This window comes from Bison bison, unplaced genomic scaffold (genome assembly GCF_000754665.1).
Source record: "Bison bison bison isolate TAMUID 2011002044 unplaced genomic scaffold, Bison_UMD1.0 scf7180017858770, whole genome shotgun sequence".
Taxonomy (NCBI): domain Eukaryota; kingdom Metazoa; phylum Chordata; class Mammalia; order Artiodactyla; family Bovidae; genus Bison; species Bison bison.
Window position 1 is genome coordinate 1,231,561 of NW_011489342.1, and position 15,459 is coordinate 1,247,019.

Genomic DNA, 15,459 nt, shown 5'->3' on the forward strand with positions numbered 1-15,459 from the left:
ACACGACTGAGCGACTTCACTTTCACTTTTCACTTTCATGCACTGGAGAAGGAAGTGGCGACCCACTCCAGCATTCTTGCCTGGAGAATCCCAGGGGCGGGGGAGCCTGGTGGGCTGCCGTCTATGGGGTCGCACAGAGTCAGACACGACTGAAGTGACTTAGCATAGCATAGCATATATATATATATGCTATGTATATATATATGTATATATGTACATATATACATATGTATATATGTGTATATATGTACGTATTCATAAATATTGGTAAATAATACTAGTGTAAAATTTAATGATATAAATATATTTTTTCCTAAAATATCATCCTTGTTAATTATCTGTGGTTTTAGTCTCACTAGTAGTACTTGTGTATCTTCATAATTTAGAAAAGGGTTTGCATATTACACAGTTTATTTATCAGTGATCATGTGTCTTTCCTCTAATTTTACTTTGATTATTTAATTTTGTTTGTATGCATTATTCTCTTTTTTTCTTTTTTTGATGGTGTTGCTTTTTTCTTCCCCCCTCCAAAAAAAATAAAACTAGTGCTTGGATTTCACTTGTCAAATCATTTGTTCTCTGCTTCTCATATTACTCATTTCTACCTGTCCATTAATCTCTAATTATGTTTACCTTATTGTTTGTATGATTGTATCTTGAGACAAATGCTTACTTTTAGCTTTTTCTTGTTTGATTGTGAAAGCAATTAGTACTATGAATTAGCTTCAGATCAGTGCTTTTGTTCCAATTCTCCAATTTTATATGAAATGCTCTCCATTATTATTCAAATGATGTGAATTTATAGTTTTAACTTTTCATTTTCTGTACTTTTCTTTCAGATGGAGGACTCAGTCCCCAAGTCTTGGATCTGGAATTTTGTTTGTTTGGAGGAGAAAAGTGTCACTTATACTTTTATTACTGAATCAAACATTACTGCACTTATATCTATGGCAGTGGTCTATACATTATTTGTGAGTATGTGTGTATATACGATATCAGTGAAATAATCTTGGCATATGATTTATAGATGCTGGTGGTGGTTTAGTCGCTAGGCTGTGTCCGACTCCTGCGACTCCATGGACTGTAGTCTGCCAGGCTCCTCTGTTCATGGGATTCTCCAGGCAAGAATGCTGAAGTGGGTTGCCACTTCTTTCTCCAGAGGACCTTCCCCACCCAGGAATCAAACCCAGGTCTCTTGCATTTCAGGCAGGTTCTTTACCGACTGAGCTACAAGAGAAGCCCCTGTAGATATCTAACAAATATATAACTATTTGTCAGATAGCTTAATAAATATTCCAAGAACATTAGCAAAGAATATTTAATTAAATATTTTGCTATTAAGTGCTTATTATAAATTATAATGTTAATATATTTTTCATCATATTTTGTTTCATGCTTGATCTTAAAAGATGAGAATATTAAAATCTCTCAATTTGAGTGGAGATGTTGCTCAAAATGTACAAAACTGCAATTGTGCTGGAGGAGTAAGTCTAGAGATCTAAGGTACAGCCTGATGACTATCATCAATAATACTATATTGAATATCAGAAATTTGCTAAAAGAGATTTCAGGTTCATTTAGTACACACACATCCACACAAAGTTAATTACGTGAAGAGATGATATGTCAATTAGCTTGACTATAGGAATTATTTCACATGTACATGTGCATCAAATTATCATGCTGTACACCTTAATATATATAATTTTTGTTAAAACAAAATCTCCCATTTTTATTGTGTCAATTTCCTATAGTGTGGCAGGGTTCTTTTGCTAAGTAGTGTTATGAAAATAACATATGCATATGGTAACATAATAAAAGATGCCAATTAATGTAAAACATGTTAGTTTTCCTTCTGGTAAGGCCATTAGTAGTCCCTCACACATTCTTCCAGAAGCATCCCGCACATGCTCTGCTCCCTCAGTAGAAATAGACATTGTCTTAATCCAAAGAAGTATTTATACAGACTCTTTTGCACATATCTTCCCCCCTCCTTTAACAACTGTATATCTCAGAGACCTCTCTGTATCAACACGTAAACACATGCCTCATTAAATAAAACACTATCTGAACAGATTTTAACATAAGGATGTACAATAATTATTTAACGCAAACGTATTTTCCGCACTTAGGCTGCCTCTAGTTGTTTGTTCTTATAAACAGTTTTATAGTAAAAATCCTTGTGTGTACATTTGAGTCTATTGGTAGGTCAAGCTTCAGAACTATAATAGTCACATGAAAGTTCAGTTCAGTTCAGTCGCTCAGTCGTGTCCGACTCTTTGCAACCCCATGAATCGCAGCACGCCAGGCCTCCCTGTCCATCACCGAAAGTTACATACATTTAAAACTGCAACATGAACAGATTATACTCTAAGTAATGACAATTTAACTTTCAACCAACATTGAGTGTTTGTTTTAAATTTTTACTATCATTAGGCATTGATAAATATTTGTTGTTGTTTTGTTTAGTTGCTAAGTCATATCCAACTCTTTTGCAACTCCATGCACTGTAGCCCGTGTCTATGGGATTCTCCAGGCAAGAATACTGGAGTGGATTGCCATTTCCTTCTCCAGGGGATTTTCTTGGCTCAGGGATCGTACTCGCATCTCCTGCATTGGCAGGCAGATTCTTTACAAATGAGCTATCTGGGAAACCCAACAAATCTTTAAATATTAAGATTTGCTAATATGACAGGTAAAAAACATATGTTATCATTATTGATTAAATTTGTATTTCTTTAGTTATAAGAGACATTGATCATGTTTTACCATTTTAATGGAGCTTGTATATTTCTGCCCTTAATGTCCTATTTATTTCCTTCCCTTATTAATCTATGATTTTATTGTTGTTCTAACTGATTTGTAGGGGCTTCTCACAAATTCATAAAATCAGTCTTTATATATTATATGTTAATTATTTGATATGTAATGATTCATTACTGTTAAATCTTAAATGAGGTTTATAATTTTGGTTAGTTTTTAAAGTCCTCTTTTTAATTCTTTCTTACCTTGAAGTATACTTTATTAGATTTTAATATTATAACCTTGATAGCATTTGTCTTTATTTCTCTTTTATCCTATTTTCAACCTTTCCCAGTAGTTTGTTGTAATCAAAATAGGATTTAAGCTAAACATTATTATAGATTTTATTTTTATCCCAAGTTACTTAGTAATTTTTGTCTTACCAAAAATTTAACAATAATTAACTTGGTATGTTTAGTTGGTTTTGAGTTCATTTTTTCCATACTCTATGTGAATTATTCTAGAGTATATTGTTTTGAGTAACATCTTAATCAGTTAGAACATTGTCCTAGAAGGGAAGCCCTCCTTTGAAAATGACTTTATGTTGCCCTTGCGTATAGAAAACATATGAATGGGTATAAAAAATAGGTTCACATTGTTCAGCTTCTAAATTAAATGTACAGTAGTTTATTACTATCTATCATTTAGTGTGCTAATGTCACAGAAATTTTTTACTTTGTAAGTAATCTGTATTTTTCTGTCTGAGAATTTGTGGATAAACCCTTCCCCAGCTTATCTTTGTACTTCACACATTTCACTGTGATATTTAGGTGTTCTCATTTCATTTGTGTACTTGGCTTATTTAAATCAAAGAATGACTTACACATTGGCTTCCCTGGTAGTTCAACTGATAAAGAATGCATCTGTAATGCAGGAGACCCCAGTTTGATTCCTAGGTTGGGAAGATCCCCTGGAGAAGGGATAGGCTACCCATTCCAGTATTCTTGGGCTTCCCTGGTGGCTCAGATGGTAAAGAGTCCGCCTGCAATGTGGGAGACCTGTGTTTGATCCCTGTGTTGGGAAGATCCCCTGGACCCCATGGCAACTCACTCCAGTATTCTTGCCTGGAGAATCGCCATGGACCAGAGGAACCTAGCGGGCTGCAATCCATGGGGTCACAAAGAGTCAGACACAGCTGAGCAACTAAGCACGCATACATGACTTACACATTAAAAAAAATCAGATAGTACCAAGAACCATGTGATGAAATTCCCCAAAGTTTAATTGCTTTTAACACTTTCTATGTGTGATTCTTCTTGTTATACAGTTTCTTTCTAAATAATATACTTCATCTCTATTTTTGACTCATTTTCAATAACATATTGTTGAGTGCTTCACATATTCCAATTCCCTCACATGGATTAACTCATTTGATCTTCACGACACCTCTGTAAATTATATTGCTATTAGTTTGCTTTTAAGGAAATTGAAGCATGGAGTTTGACTGACTTGCTTTAGGTTAGCCATTTTAAGCAGGGAAATAGGTAGAATATGAATCCAAGTCCTTCTGATTCTACTATAAACAATAAAGTTTAGCTAATTTACACTGCTACTCCACTCCCTTTGTCCTTACATACGTATGTATGTATCTATCTGCCTATCAGCTATCTAAACTTCCCTTGCTCAGTCTATCAGCTTTATTCAGTATCTTGCCAGATTTCTATTTAAGGTAAAGACATTGGTGCACTGTGCTTAATGTCTTCTATTTGCTTCCCCAGATCTAGTATCTTTTCTTTTCCACCCTACTCTATGGGTCCCATATGGACTGAATCAGTGAGCTTCCTTGATATCTGGTATCATCTTGCGTTTGGCCCTGGAGATGGGAGAACGGCAAGGGAAGGAGTTTGGAGTGTTTATTTTTCCTCCTGCCTCCCTCCTGGGTCACCCATAGTTTGGTTACCTCCCTCTAAAAAAAGCCACAGCTTTCTGTGTAACTCTTCGTCCTAGGTTTTAGTCACTACTCCTTCCCCTGCCCTTGTAGTCCTGATAGTGGTAATTTCTCCCTAAAATTTCTAAACCTAGAATTTGGCACCATTCATTGTTGGTTTTAAGCTTGCTCATATGTTTATAGAAACCACTTCTCAGTCACCTAGGTTAGGTGCCATCTGTTTTCTTTTTGGAGGAAAGTCCGTATTCTTTCCTCCACCTTGTCTTCAGACTTTTCATTGACCACTTCCCAACAGATATAATTCTACCTTCAAAATGTTCAGTTTGATATTTCCAACAGTGCCAGAATTAAGCCTTCGTGTTTGCCTATTTGTTGATCCTCAAAGCTGAAAACGAATCCACAGCGTTTACACTGTTATGGCTGTGTAGACATGATTCACTGCAGTCTGTAGTTTGGTCCGGTGGCACTTACTTTTCTCTATACCCATTGCCACCAAACGGTATTAATTTTAAGACTTCTATTATTTGTATACTCCTCAAAAAGAAAAAGAGCCATCTGCCAATTAAATTATGACCTGCCATCAATTGTAAAATATATCTTGATTTTAATGAAAAATTGTTCATCTTGAAACTGAGGAAATATTCTGGTCAACTCTTCTCTTGTCTTCTTGACCGGTTCTTGAGCAGCTTTCAGCCTCGAGTCACAATCCATTTTACAGCCTGTTGTTATTACTCTCACGCACCAACCATGTGTCCTCCAACTGCAGAGGGGTCATTTCAAAGTTGTATGGTACAGTATTTAAGAGTACAGATTCTGGTACTAGCTGACCTGAATTTGAAACCTGGAACCCCTTTTTACTATGGGGCTATGGAAAGATACTTAACATTTCTGTCTTACAGTTTCTTCGTCTAATAATTAGAAGTAGTAATAATGCCCAACTCAGTGGTTATTTTGAGAATTAAAAGATGTAATACACGTGAAATACCCAGGACAGTACCCGTCACACTGTGACTGTCTACCTTAAATTTAATGGAAGTGCTCTGTGAGAGGTCTCCTTCAGGGGTCTCTTGCTGCTTGGTACTCAGAGTAGCATCTCGGTCCTCCTCCAAATGATGGAGGGACACAGAGCAGGGCCTTACTGCTCCCCAGTGAAATATCTTCAGCAGTCTTCTCTCTGTGACTTGGCCCCTCTTAAAATACACAATGGGTTCACGAGCTGTGTAACTGGGCCCTACAATTTCCTTAGAAAAGTTGCAGGTACAAATTTGTCACATACTGACTTTGTATCTAATAGCTATCTTTTTTAGGACCTCAGTAAAAACTAAGATGGGGCGAGTCCAGTTCTAACCACCTGTTACGTCTATATAATACACTCCTTGGATCTGTCTTCCTTGACATTTTGTTTATTATATCCATTCCATTTTTCCACTTTATTCTTAAACAATTTCTCACACATGTCTCCTACTTTTTATTCAGCTATTTTTTTCTAGTATTCAATCTGTCACCTACTGTCTTCATTGTATTTTTTGAATTATATTTTAATTTTTCTATTAGCATTTTGCTTTAACTATATTTTAAATGGTTGTTTTATAGCCTCACAGTGTACTTAAATTTAATACCTTACTATTTCACATAAGATGTAAAAACTCTGAGCTGTATTGATCCATTTACCAGCCTCCCCATACTCCAAGCTAAAATTGTCATAGGTATTATGTTGGTGTTTGGTATAAACATCACAGTTCACTGTCTATCATTAGTCTGAAGCGCTTCCTTTAGCATTGTTTACAGTACAGTTATGCTGATAATGTTAGCTTTCTTTTTTCTAAAATTTCTTTTATCTTTATTTTCCTTCCTGAAGGACATTTTTGCTGCGTACAGAATCTGGTTGACAGTTACTGCCTGCTGGTCTCCATCATTTCTAATGAAAAGTTTTCAGTCACTCAAATTTTATTCCCTATATACACCATGTAATTTTTATGTCCCTGTTTGAATATTTTCTCAATATAATTTTGACACTAAGTATAGTTTCCTTGTACTTTTCACACATGGGAATTGCTTAGTTTCTTGAGTCTGTAAATGTGAATCTTTGAATGAATTTGGGAAATTTTCCATAATTACTTCTTTAGATTTTATTCCTGCCCAGTTCTCTCCATTCTCTCCTTCTCTGACTGCAATTTCATGTATATTTGAACTTTTGATGTTGTCCCACAGGCTCCTAAGACTCAATTTTTTTCATGTGATTTTTAATGTCTTTTTTCTCCTGTTCTTCAGTTTATTGGATACTTTCTATTGGAATCAAGTTCCCAAGTCTTTATTTTCTCATTTAAAATAAAGCTCATCAGCTGTTAAGCCCATGCAGTAAGTTTTGTATTTCAGAAAATATAGATTTTCACTTACAGGATTTCCATTTCATTTTTATTATAATTTGTATTTTGCTTTTTAGATTTTCTCATTTCATTAATTGTGAGCATATTTTTTCTTTCCATCCTTCAGCATGATTAGAATAAGCTCTTTAAGATACTTCTTCTGCTGATTCCAACATCTTGGTTTTCTCACAGTTTATCTCCATTAATTGCCTATTTCTTCAGCCTAAGTCATATTTTCTTATTTTTTTCTTCTATTTTCCAGTAATTTTTTTACTATACCCAGACATTGTAAATGATATGATGTTTTAGCAGTCAGGAAAACTGGCTAGAATCAAACTGGCTAGGGCTCCCTGTCCATCACCAACTCCCGGAGTTCACTCAGACTCACGTCCATCAAGTCAGTGATGCCATCCAGCCATCTCATCCTCTGTTGTCCCCTTCTCCTCCTACCCCTAATCCCTCTCAGCATCAGGGTCTTTTCCAATGAGTCAACTCTTCACATGAGGTGGCCAAAGTACTGGAGTTTCAGCTTCAGCATCAGTCCTTCCAGTGAACACCCAGGACTGATCTCCCTCAGGATGGACTGGTTGGATCTCCTTGAAGTCCAAGGGACTCCTCAAGAGTCTTCTCCAACACCACAGTTCAAAAGCACCAATTCTTCAGCACTCAGCTTTCTTCACAGTCCAACTCTCACATCCATACATGACCACAGGAAAAACCATAGCCTTGACTAGATAGACCTTTGTTGGCAAAGTAATATCTCTGTTTTTGAATATGCTATCTAGGTTGGTCATAACTTTCCTTTCAAGGAGTAAATGTCTTTTAATTTCATGGCTGCAATCACCATCTGCAATGATTTTGGAGCCCAAGAAAAAAAAAGTCTACACTGTTCCCATTGTTTCCCCATCTATTTCCTATGAAGTGATGGGACCAGATGCCATGATCTTACTTTTCTGAATGTTGAGCTTTAAGCCAACTTTTTCACTCTCCTCTTTCACTTTCATCAAGAGGCTTTTGAGTTCCTCTTCACTTTCTGCCATAAGGGTGGTGTCATCTGCATATTTGAGGTTATTGATATTTCTCTGGGCAATCTTGATTCCAGCTTGTGCTTCCTCCAGCCCACTGTTTCTCATGATGTACTCTGAATAGAAGTTAAATAAGCAAGGTGACAATATACAACCTTGATGTATTCCTTTTCCTATTTGGAACCAGTCTGTTGTTCCATGTCCAGTTCTAATTGTTGCTTCCTGATCTGCATATAGGTTTCTCAAGAGGCAGGTCAGGTGGTCTGGTATTCCCATCTCTTTCAGAATTTTCCACAGTTTATTGTGATCCACACAGTCAAAGGCTTTGGCATAGTCAATAAAGCAGAAATAGATGTTTTTCTGGAACTCTCTTGCTTTTTCCATGATCCAGCGGATGTTGGCAATTTGATCTCTTAGTCATTATTAAAAACAGAATCAGACACTGTGTATTTTACCTGAAAGGAATGGTTACTTACTAGAGGTTGTTCGCGTACATAGAAGTAGTGTCTTCATACATCTCACTGAGGATATTCATTTCTGAGGATTCTTAATGATTCTTTGTAGTCATTCTTTCATTTGTGGGCATTTCTTGAAATAGCCTGCAATTGTGAACTACTAGATATTGTGGTAATTTTTTTGTGTTTGCTGATATTAAAAAGTGACATGAAAGGTATACTTTGCCTAATTTGAGAGTTAACTTAGATTCTTTTGAAAATTATGACCATAACATGTACACTTAACTCTTTAAAATCTAGGTGAGCTCCTATTATAGATTCGTCTGCAACTTCACTCACAATATATCTCAAACAAACTCTTCAAGGATTCTAGAATATGAATGATTGATTTTGTTCTCAATTTTCTAATCACACAGTTATTTGTTTCCTTCTTATATTTATATTCTTTGTCATTCCAGTGATAATTTTTCAATGATAAAGGGAGGATGGTGCATTTGCAGGCTTGGGTCCTAACCTTTCATCAGAAGCAATTTTGCTCATTTTTTTAGGGAAATGTTAAATACACTTTTTATGCTAGTGTTCAGAACATTGTACATGAGTAGATGAAGTATAAAATATCTTAAAACTAAGTGTTAAAGGTATTTGAAGAGTTCGTTACACGCCTTTGTCTATTTGTGTGTATCTGTGTGGCTTAATCTTGCCTGGAAAATCCATGGACAGAGGAGCCTGGTAGCCTGCAGTCCATGGGGTCACTAAGAGTCTGGAATGACTGAATGACTTCACTTTCACTTCACTTTCATTCATTGGTGAAGGAAATGGCAACCCACTCCAGTGTTCTTGCCTGGAGAATCCCAGGGACGAGGAAGCCTGGGGGCTGCTGTCTCTGGGGTCACACAGAGTCGGACACGACTGAAGCGACAGCAGCAGCAGCAGCAGTGTGGCTTAAAACTATAACTTATTGTTGCTTCCCTGTTGGCTCAGACAGTAAAGAATCTGCCTGCAATGCGGGACCCCCAGGTTCAGTCCCTGGGTCAGGAAGACCCCCTGGAGAAGGAAATGGCAACCTTTCCTGGGGAATTCTTGCCTGGGGAATTCCATGGACAGAGGAGCCTGGTGAGCTACAATCCAAGGGGTCACAAAGAGTTGGTCACAACTGAGGGACAAACACTTTCACTTTCACACATGTGGCTTAAAACTAAAATTTATTATTACTTTCACGGTTCCATGGGCTGATTCAGCTCAGCTATGCATTTGTTGCTTGGATTGTCTCAGGCAGCTCCAGTCAGATAGCATCTGGGCTGGAGTCATTTGAAAGTCTGACTGGACTGGGTAACAAGGATGGTGTATTCACAGGGATACTCATTCAAAGTGGTCACACATGTGGCACACCCATGTGTTGCACTTTTCACACAGTATGAGGATCAGGTTCTCAGAAGAAATGTTCCAAGAGCAGGTATCTCAAGAGCCAGGAGTCAGTCGGATGGATTAAAGGATATGCTTGGAAGAGGCACAGCACCACTTCTTCCACATCCTATTGGTCAAACAGTCCATGTGCCTTCATCTTTTGTGTAAAGTCATCTTTTGAACTTTGTGTCAATGTTCATTATTTCATATGTGCAAATATATATATAATATGTGCATATACAATTTATGTACATATAATCCATTCATATATATATATATATATCTCAAAGTAATAGTTTCCCCTTTCCCCATTAATCAAGCTAGTTTTACTTATTTCTTCTCAGTCCTATTTTTCTTGGGTTAACAACACTGGTTTTGAAAGTAATAAAATCACATTTGCTTTACTAGAATTCATATTTTCTCCATTAGGTTAACTTTTACCCATCTTAATTTGCTCTCTGAATCTGAGATTAAATGTAGATTAGCACTTTTGCGTAACTTTCTGAATCATTTTTCAGAATGACTGAGGTGACTTACATGATATCAGCAGACCTCTTAATTGAATGTCAAGGAAGGCAGTTCTTATCAGCAAGGGGACCTCCAGCTTCACTGAGAATCATTCAATTAGATGGAAAACAGATGCTTATTTCTGTCTTATAAACCTCAATGTAGGTTAGGTGGTAATTACTTCGAAGAGCAGGATAACAATTTATGTAATCAGCAGGACCCTATAATTACTAATGCATAATTTCTAAACAGCATTTAGCAAAATGAGGCCCATACATACACTTTGTAATGAAAAAGATGTGTTTGACACCACACTAAATTAAATTTAAAATTTGCATATTTTCTTCCAGGAAACACACGAGCTTCATCTGCTTTATTTTGCTTCACTGAACCCTGTCTACTTTTAGCTCTGTTATAGGATCATGGAAATGCTGAATCATAGTGATGGCTGAATGGCAGCATAAGACCCAGCAGTAGAGAAAGACTTCCTTCTCTGTTGTCTGGGATGATATAACATCAATCCAAGAGATGACTTGGAAAGTTACATCTAGGCAACTTGTTTCCATTGAGAGTTTAATATGACGTTTATAGAATCACTTAATTTAGATTATAAGTGCCAGCAGAGAACTTAAAAATTATCTACACTTCTTTCTTTATCACAGATGGAAAAACTAAGGTCCACTAAGAGTTGACTCATTGGAAAAGACCCTGATGCTGGGAGGGATTGGGGGCAAGAGGAGAAGGAGACGACAGAGGATGAGATGGCTGGATGACATCACTGACTCAATGGATGTGAGTTTGGGTGAACTCCGGGAGTTGGCGATGGACAGGGAGGACTGGCGTGCTGCGATTCACGGGGTTGCAAAGAGTCAGATATGACTGAGCAACTGAAATGAACTGAACTGAAATTGGTATGACTTGTGCAACAGCAAGCAACTGTCAGTAGGAGTAAGAACGTATTCACTCAGTCCCAGTTCTGTGTGAAATCCATTCCACTAGCCTATTCAGGTCATATAGTGTTTTTGTTAGATAGGACACAAACTATATCAGCCCCAGGAATATTGAACATTTCTGTAGTAATTATTTTGAAATTTACATGTACATATGCATTGCTAGTAGGCGTTTAATAGTAGTAGGTACAAGTAGTAGTAATAGTAGGTATCGAATCTCCTAAATAAGCTCCTATATAAGCTCTACATATTAAGAAAGTTGAGTACTAGTTCATTACATTTTCTTTCTGAAAGATGAAATTGTACACCTTGATGAAGTCTTACCTACAGTTTCTGAAGTCATGTCGACAGGATTGCTGGTCTCTTCTTCAAAGCTCTGGACCTGAGACACCAAAATATATCAATCTTATTAGAAATGCTTTCATAATAAATTCACTTAATTTGTTTAATCAACATATAATGAATATCGACTGGCTCCTACTAAGAGGATTAAACATAATATCTGACTTCAAAAAGCTAACAGGCTGCTGCAGGCAAGTGACATGTACAAGGCACTCATATCAAAGATTCAAAGAACTAAGGGAGATAAGATGAGGGAAAGAGGGGCCTCCTAGGTGGTCCAGCGGTTAAGATGCAGCACTTCCACTGCAGGAGGTGTGGGTTCCATCCCTGGCCAGGAAAATAAGGTCCTTCATGCTTGGCCAAAGGTTATAAAAGAAATAAATAATGGGGATTAGGATAAATGTTCAAATCAATTTGGAGAGCACTTGCATGTTTACAATGTTTTCATATTGACAGCTACAGAATCCATTACTCCATTCAATCAAGTCTCTTATGTCAATAAAAATTTAAAGCTTTATTCAAAAGAAAAAAGAAGGGGGAGGGGGAGGGAAAGATTATGTCTGGGTGGGAGGAATAGAGACCCTGCCTGGAGATGTGACATTTGAACTAAACTTACATAATATTATTACTATTAACCTAGGAAGCTTTTTTTTTTTTTTTTGCTCCTAAAGAGCATTAACTATATTTGGAGAAAGCAAGTTATTTCCCATATTTAATTTTAGCTCTCTAAGGGATTTATTTACAACTTGGTAAATTTGTAGAGAGCAATTTAGGAAATTCATAACTCAGTTGCTATGTAAATCTTAGAAAGCTAAAAGAAAATCTGATTTCCAAATTAACAGGGTTGAATTTATTTTAAAAATTCTTTTTAGAAATTAATGAATACTACTCTTTAATGAGAATAAATCATTGCTAAAACTAAATCATAATTATTTCTTTAAAAATAATAACAGCTCACTACTGAAACTTGATAAATATAAAAAGTCAAAGAAGGTAAAAAAAATGGTTAGTGTTACTATTTTGGAGTGTGTCTTTGCAGGCTTTCTTTTAATACATTTGTTCTGGATAGAGTAATGTACTCAAATTTTTTCATTCAAAATTTGGAAGGACCTTTTCCCCTCATATTGTAAAATTTCTTTGAAAATACCACCTTTAATGAGTACACAATAGGCTATATTTTGAGGTACATTGATTTACTTAATGTTTCTCTTAATGAGGGAATGTTTTCTGGATTTTGAAAACAGAAATGCTGCTGAGATAAGTATCCTTGTACCTAAATCTAATCTACCTGCTAATGCACAGACAAAAAAGCCATGGGTTCAATCCCTGGGTCTGGAAGATCCCTTGGAGAAGGAAATAGCAACACACTCCAGTATTCTTGCCTGGGAAATTCCATGGACAGAGGAGACTGGCAGGGGACAATCCATGGGGTCGAAAAACAGTTCAACATGACTTAGCAGCTAAAATCTATTTCTGCTGCTAAGTCACTTCAGTCGTGTCTGACTCTGTGCAGCCCCATAGATGGCAGCCCACCAGGCTCTGCCATCCCTGGGATTCTCCAGGCAAGAACACTGGAGAAGGAATGGCAAGAACATTTCCATTTCCTTCTCCAATGCATGAAAGTGAAAAGTGAAAGTGAAGTTGCTCAGTCGTGTCCGACCCTTAGCAACCCCATGGACTGCAGCCCACCAGGCTCCCCCATCCATGGAATTTTCCAGGCAAGAGTACTGGAGTGGGGTGCCATCACCTTCTCTGAAATCTATTTCTACATTTCATATTATTTATATGGGATTGATTTATGAATATCGAGGGCTGAATCAAATGATATGAACATTTTAAACATTGTGGTGCACATGGCCAAAAATTACCTTTAACCCATGAATAAACAGGACATGAGAAAATGGCTCAGCAATGTAAGAAGAAATATTTATTCCTTATGTTTTAATCTTTCATATCTTTTTTTCAGAGAAGTTACTTTACACTTGTAATTGAGTAGATATAGTTCTTAACACTATTTTAATTGGTTTTGTAATTCAAACCAGTGTATACCATGTACATTTTTCAGTATAAGAAAATGTTTTGCTGTGAGCATTACCCTGGAGAAAAATCCACTTAGTGCAAAGTAAAGTATCTATTCATCTATTAAATAAAAGAACAATAACAAAAAAAGTCCCAATAACCTCAAGTGGAAACCAGGTATATTCCTGGGTCATTCCACCTGGGCCAAACTTACTAATAAATTTAAAAAATAAAACAAGAAATGATGATTACTTTGGAAACATTTCCCATCCAAATAAGATGTTGACTGGCATTATTTAATAATATGGGTAACATTCTCACATGAGTTCCAGAGAGAAGGATCCTTGTATATAAGCAAGAGGGAAGGTTAAAGACGTTATATTGCAGCTACAAAGAAGCACCCTAAGACAGTCTACAATTACAGAAGTTTCATAAGTATTAAATTCTCTTCATATATTTGGGAATTAAAAAAGAAAGGAACAAACTTAGTTTAGGTAAAACTAAACACAAAAATATGTTGATTTTTGCATTAAAATTATCTACGTACAACTTTGTTGGAATCATAATTTTGAGAATTGGCCAAATATTGCCATATTCAGTCTCTAGTAGTACTTTAATGAAAACATCAAAGATTGATCTGGAGGCAATTTGGCTAATCAGAGTTGAAATTCTGATAGGTAGATATTTAAGTACATTGGCTCATGTTTTAAATGCCATGAAAATCTGCCAATTTTGCACACATTTTTCATAATTAGATTTTTTTAATTTGCCATTAAAAATGACTATTAAATCTGGCATTAGCTCCTGTTTAAGCTACAATCTACCCGAGCTTCATTTAATGATATATTGGTATTGAGTGAAACAAATATTTTTTTCCCAGCCTGTGTGATGAAGATGTAGTATTTTAAATATATTTTTTAAGAAAGCAAAATTCAAATAGTGAGTTTTTTAATATTATTTTGAAGGCTCTCTCTGCTTTACATATACATACACCCTTTTACACAAATCTGGGTAAATATTAAAGAAATATCAAAAACAAAGTTGGCTTCAAAGTTCAACAGGATATTCTGTCTTTATACAGAAGCCACTCATAGACTAAATTAATATTACCAAATACTTCTAATATTAATTTTACTCTTCTACAAATGTTTACCAAGTTCTCACTATGTACCAAAAAATATGTGTGAGCTTTTTTTTTAATTTAGGCTTTTGTTAGTGCCCTAGTGTGTTCTCCCTTCCCATACCTATATATACTTATATCTATATCTGTATCTATATATATATCTTTTCCTTGAGTAATTGTCATAATTGTCATAAATGAATATTTGAAAGTATGTCCTGCAGGGACTACCATTCTTTTCTTAATTCTTTACATTGACTACGATGGTATTCATTTCTGCCTGTACTCTCACACTAGATGACATACAGTGAATTTTATTTCTTTCTAAGTTAACCTAGTCTGAAGCAGAAGAAACTTAGGAGGGGGGCAGTAGATTCTAATGGGGCTTGTCAAGAGGCTGGGGTTTGGGGAAATTTCCCGTTTATATCCTACGAAATAGGCAGCAGACTGACTAATGACTTGCAGACTGTCTTGATTTTCTTTATAGTAATTTAACTATTAGCTTGGTAGTTAAATAACTTTTGCAAGATGGAATAAAACAATATACTCTTTTTTAGAGCCATCTCAGTTTATACTCAAAT

General features: G+C 36.1%; 1 protein-coding gene across 1 annotated transcript in view; it reads right to left on the bottom strand.

Annotated features, from left to right (window-relative positions):
• CCDC129 (coiled-coil domain containing 129) overlaps positions 1-15,459 on the bottom strand; it is a 123,429-nt gene that overhangs the window by 48,398 nt on the left and 59,572 nt on the right. Inside the window, exon 10 of the mRNA XM_010829392.1 lies at positions 11,722-11,779. Coding sequence (XP_010827694.1) covers positions 11,722-11,779 — 58 coding nt within the window. The remainder of the gene's footprint in view (positions 1-11,721; positions 11,780-15,459) is intronic.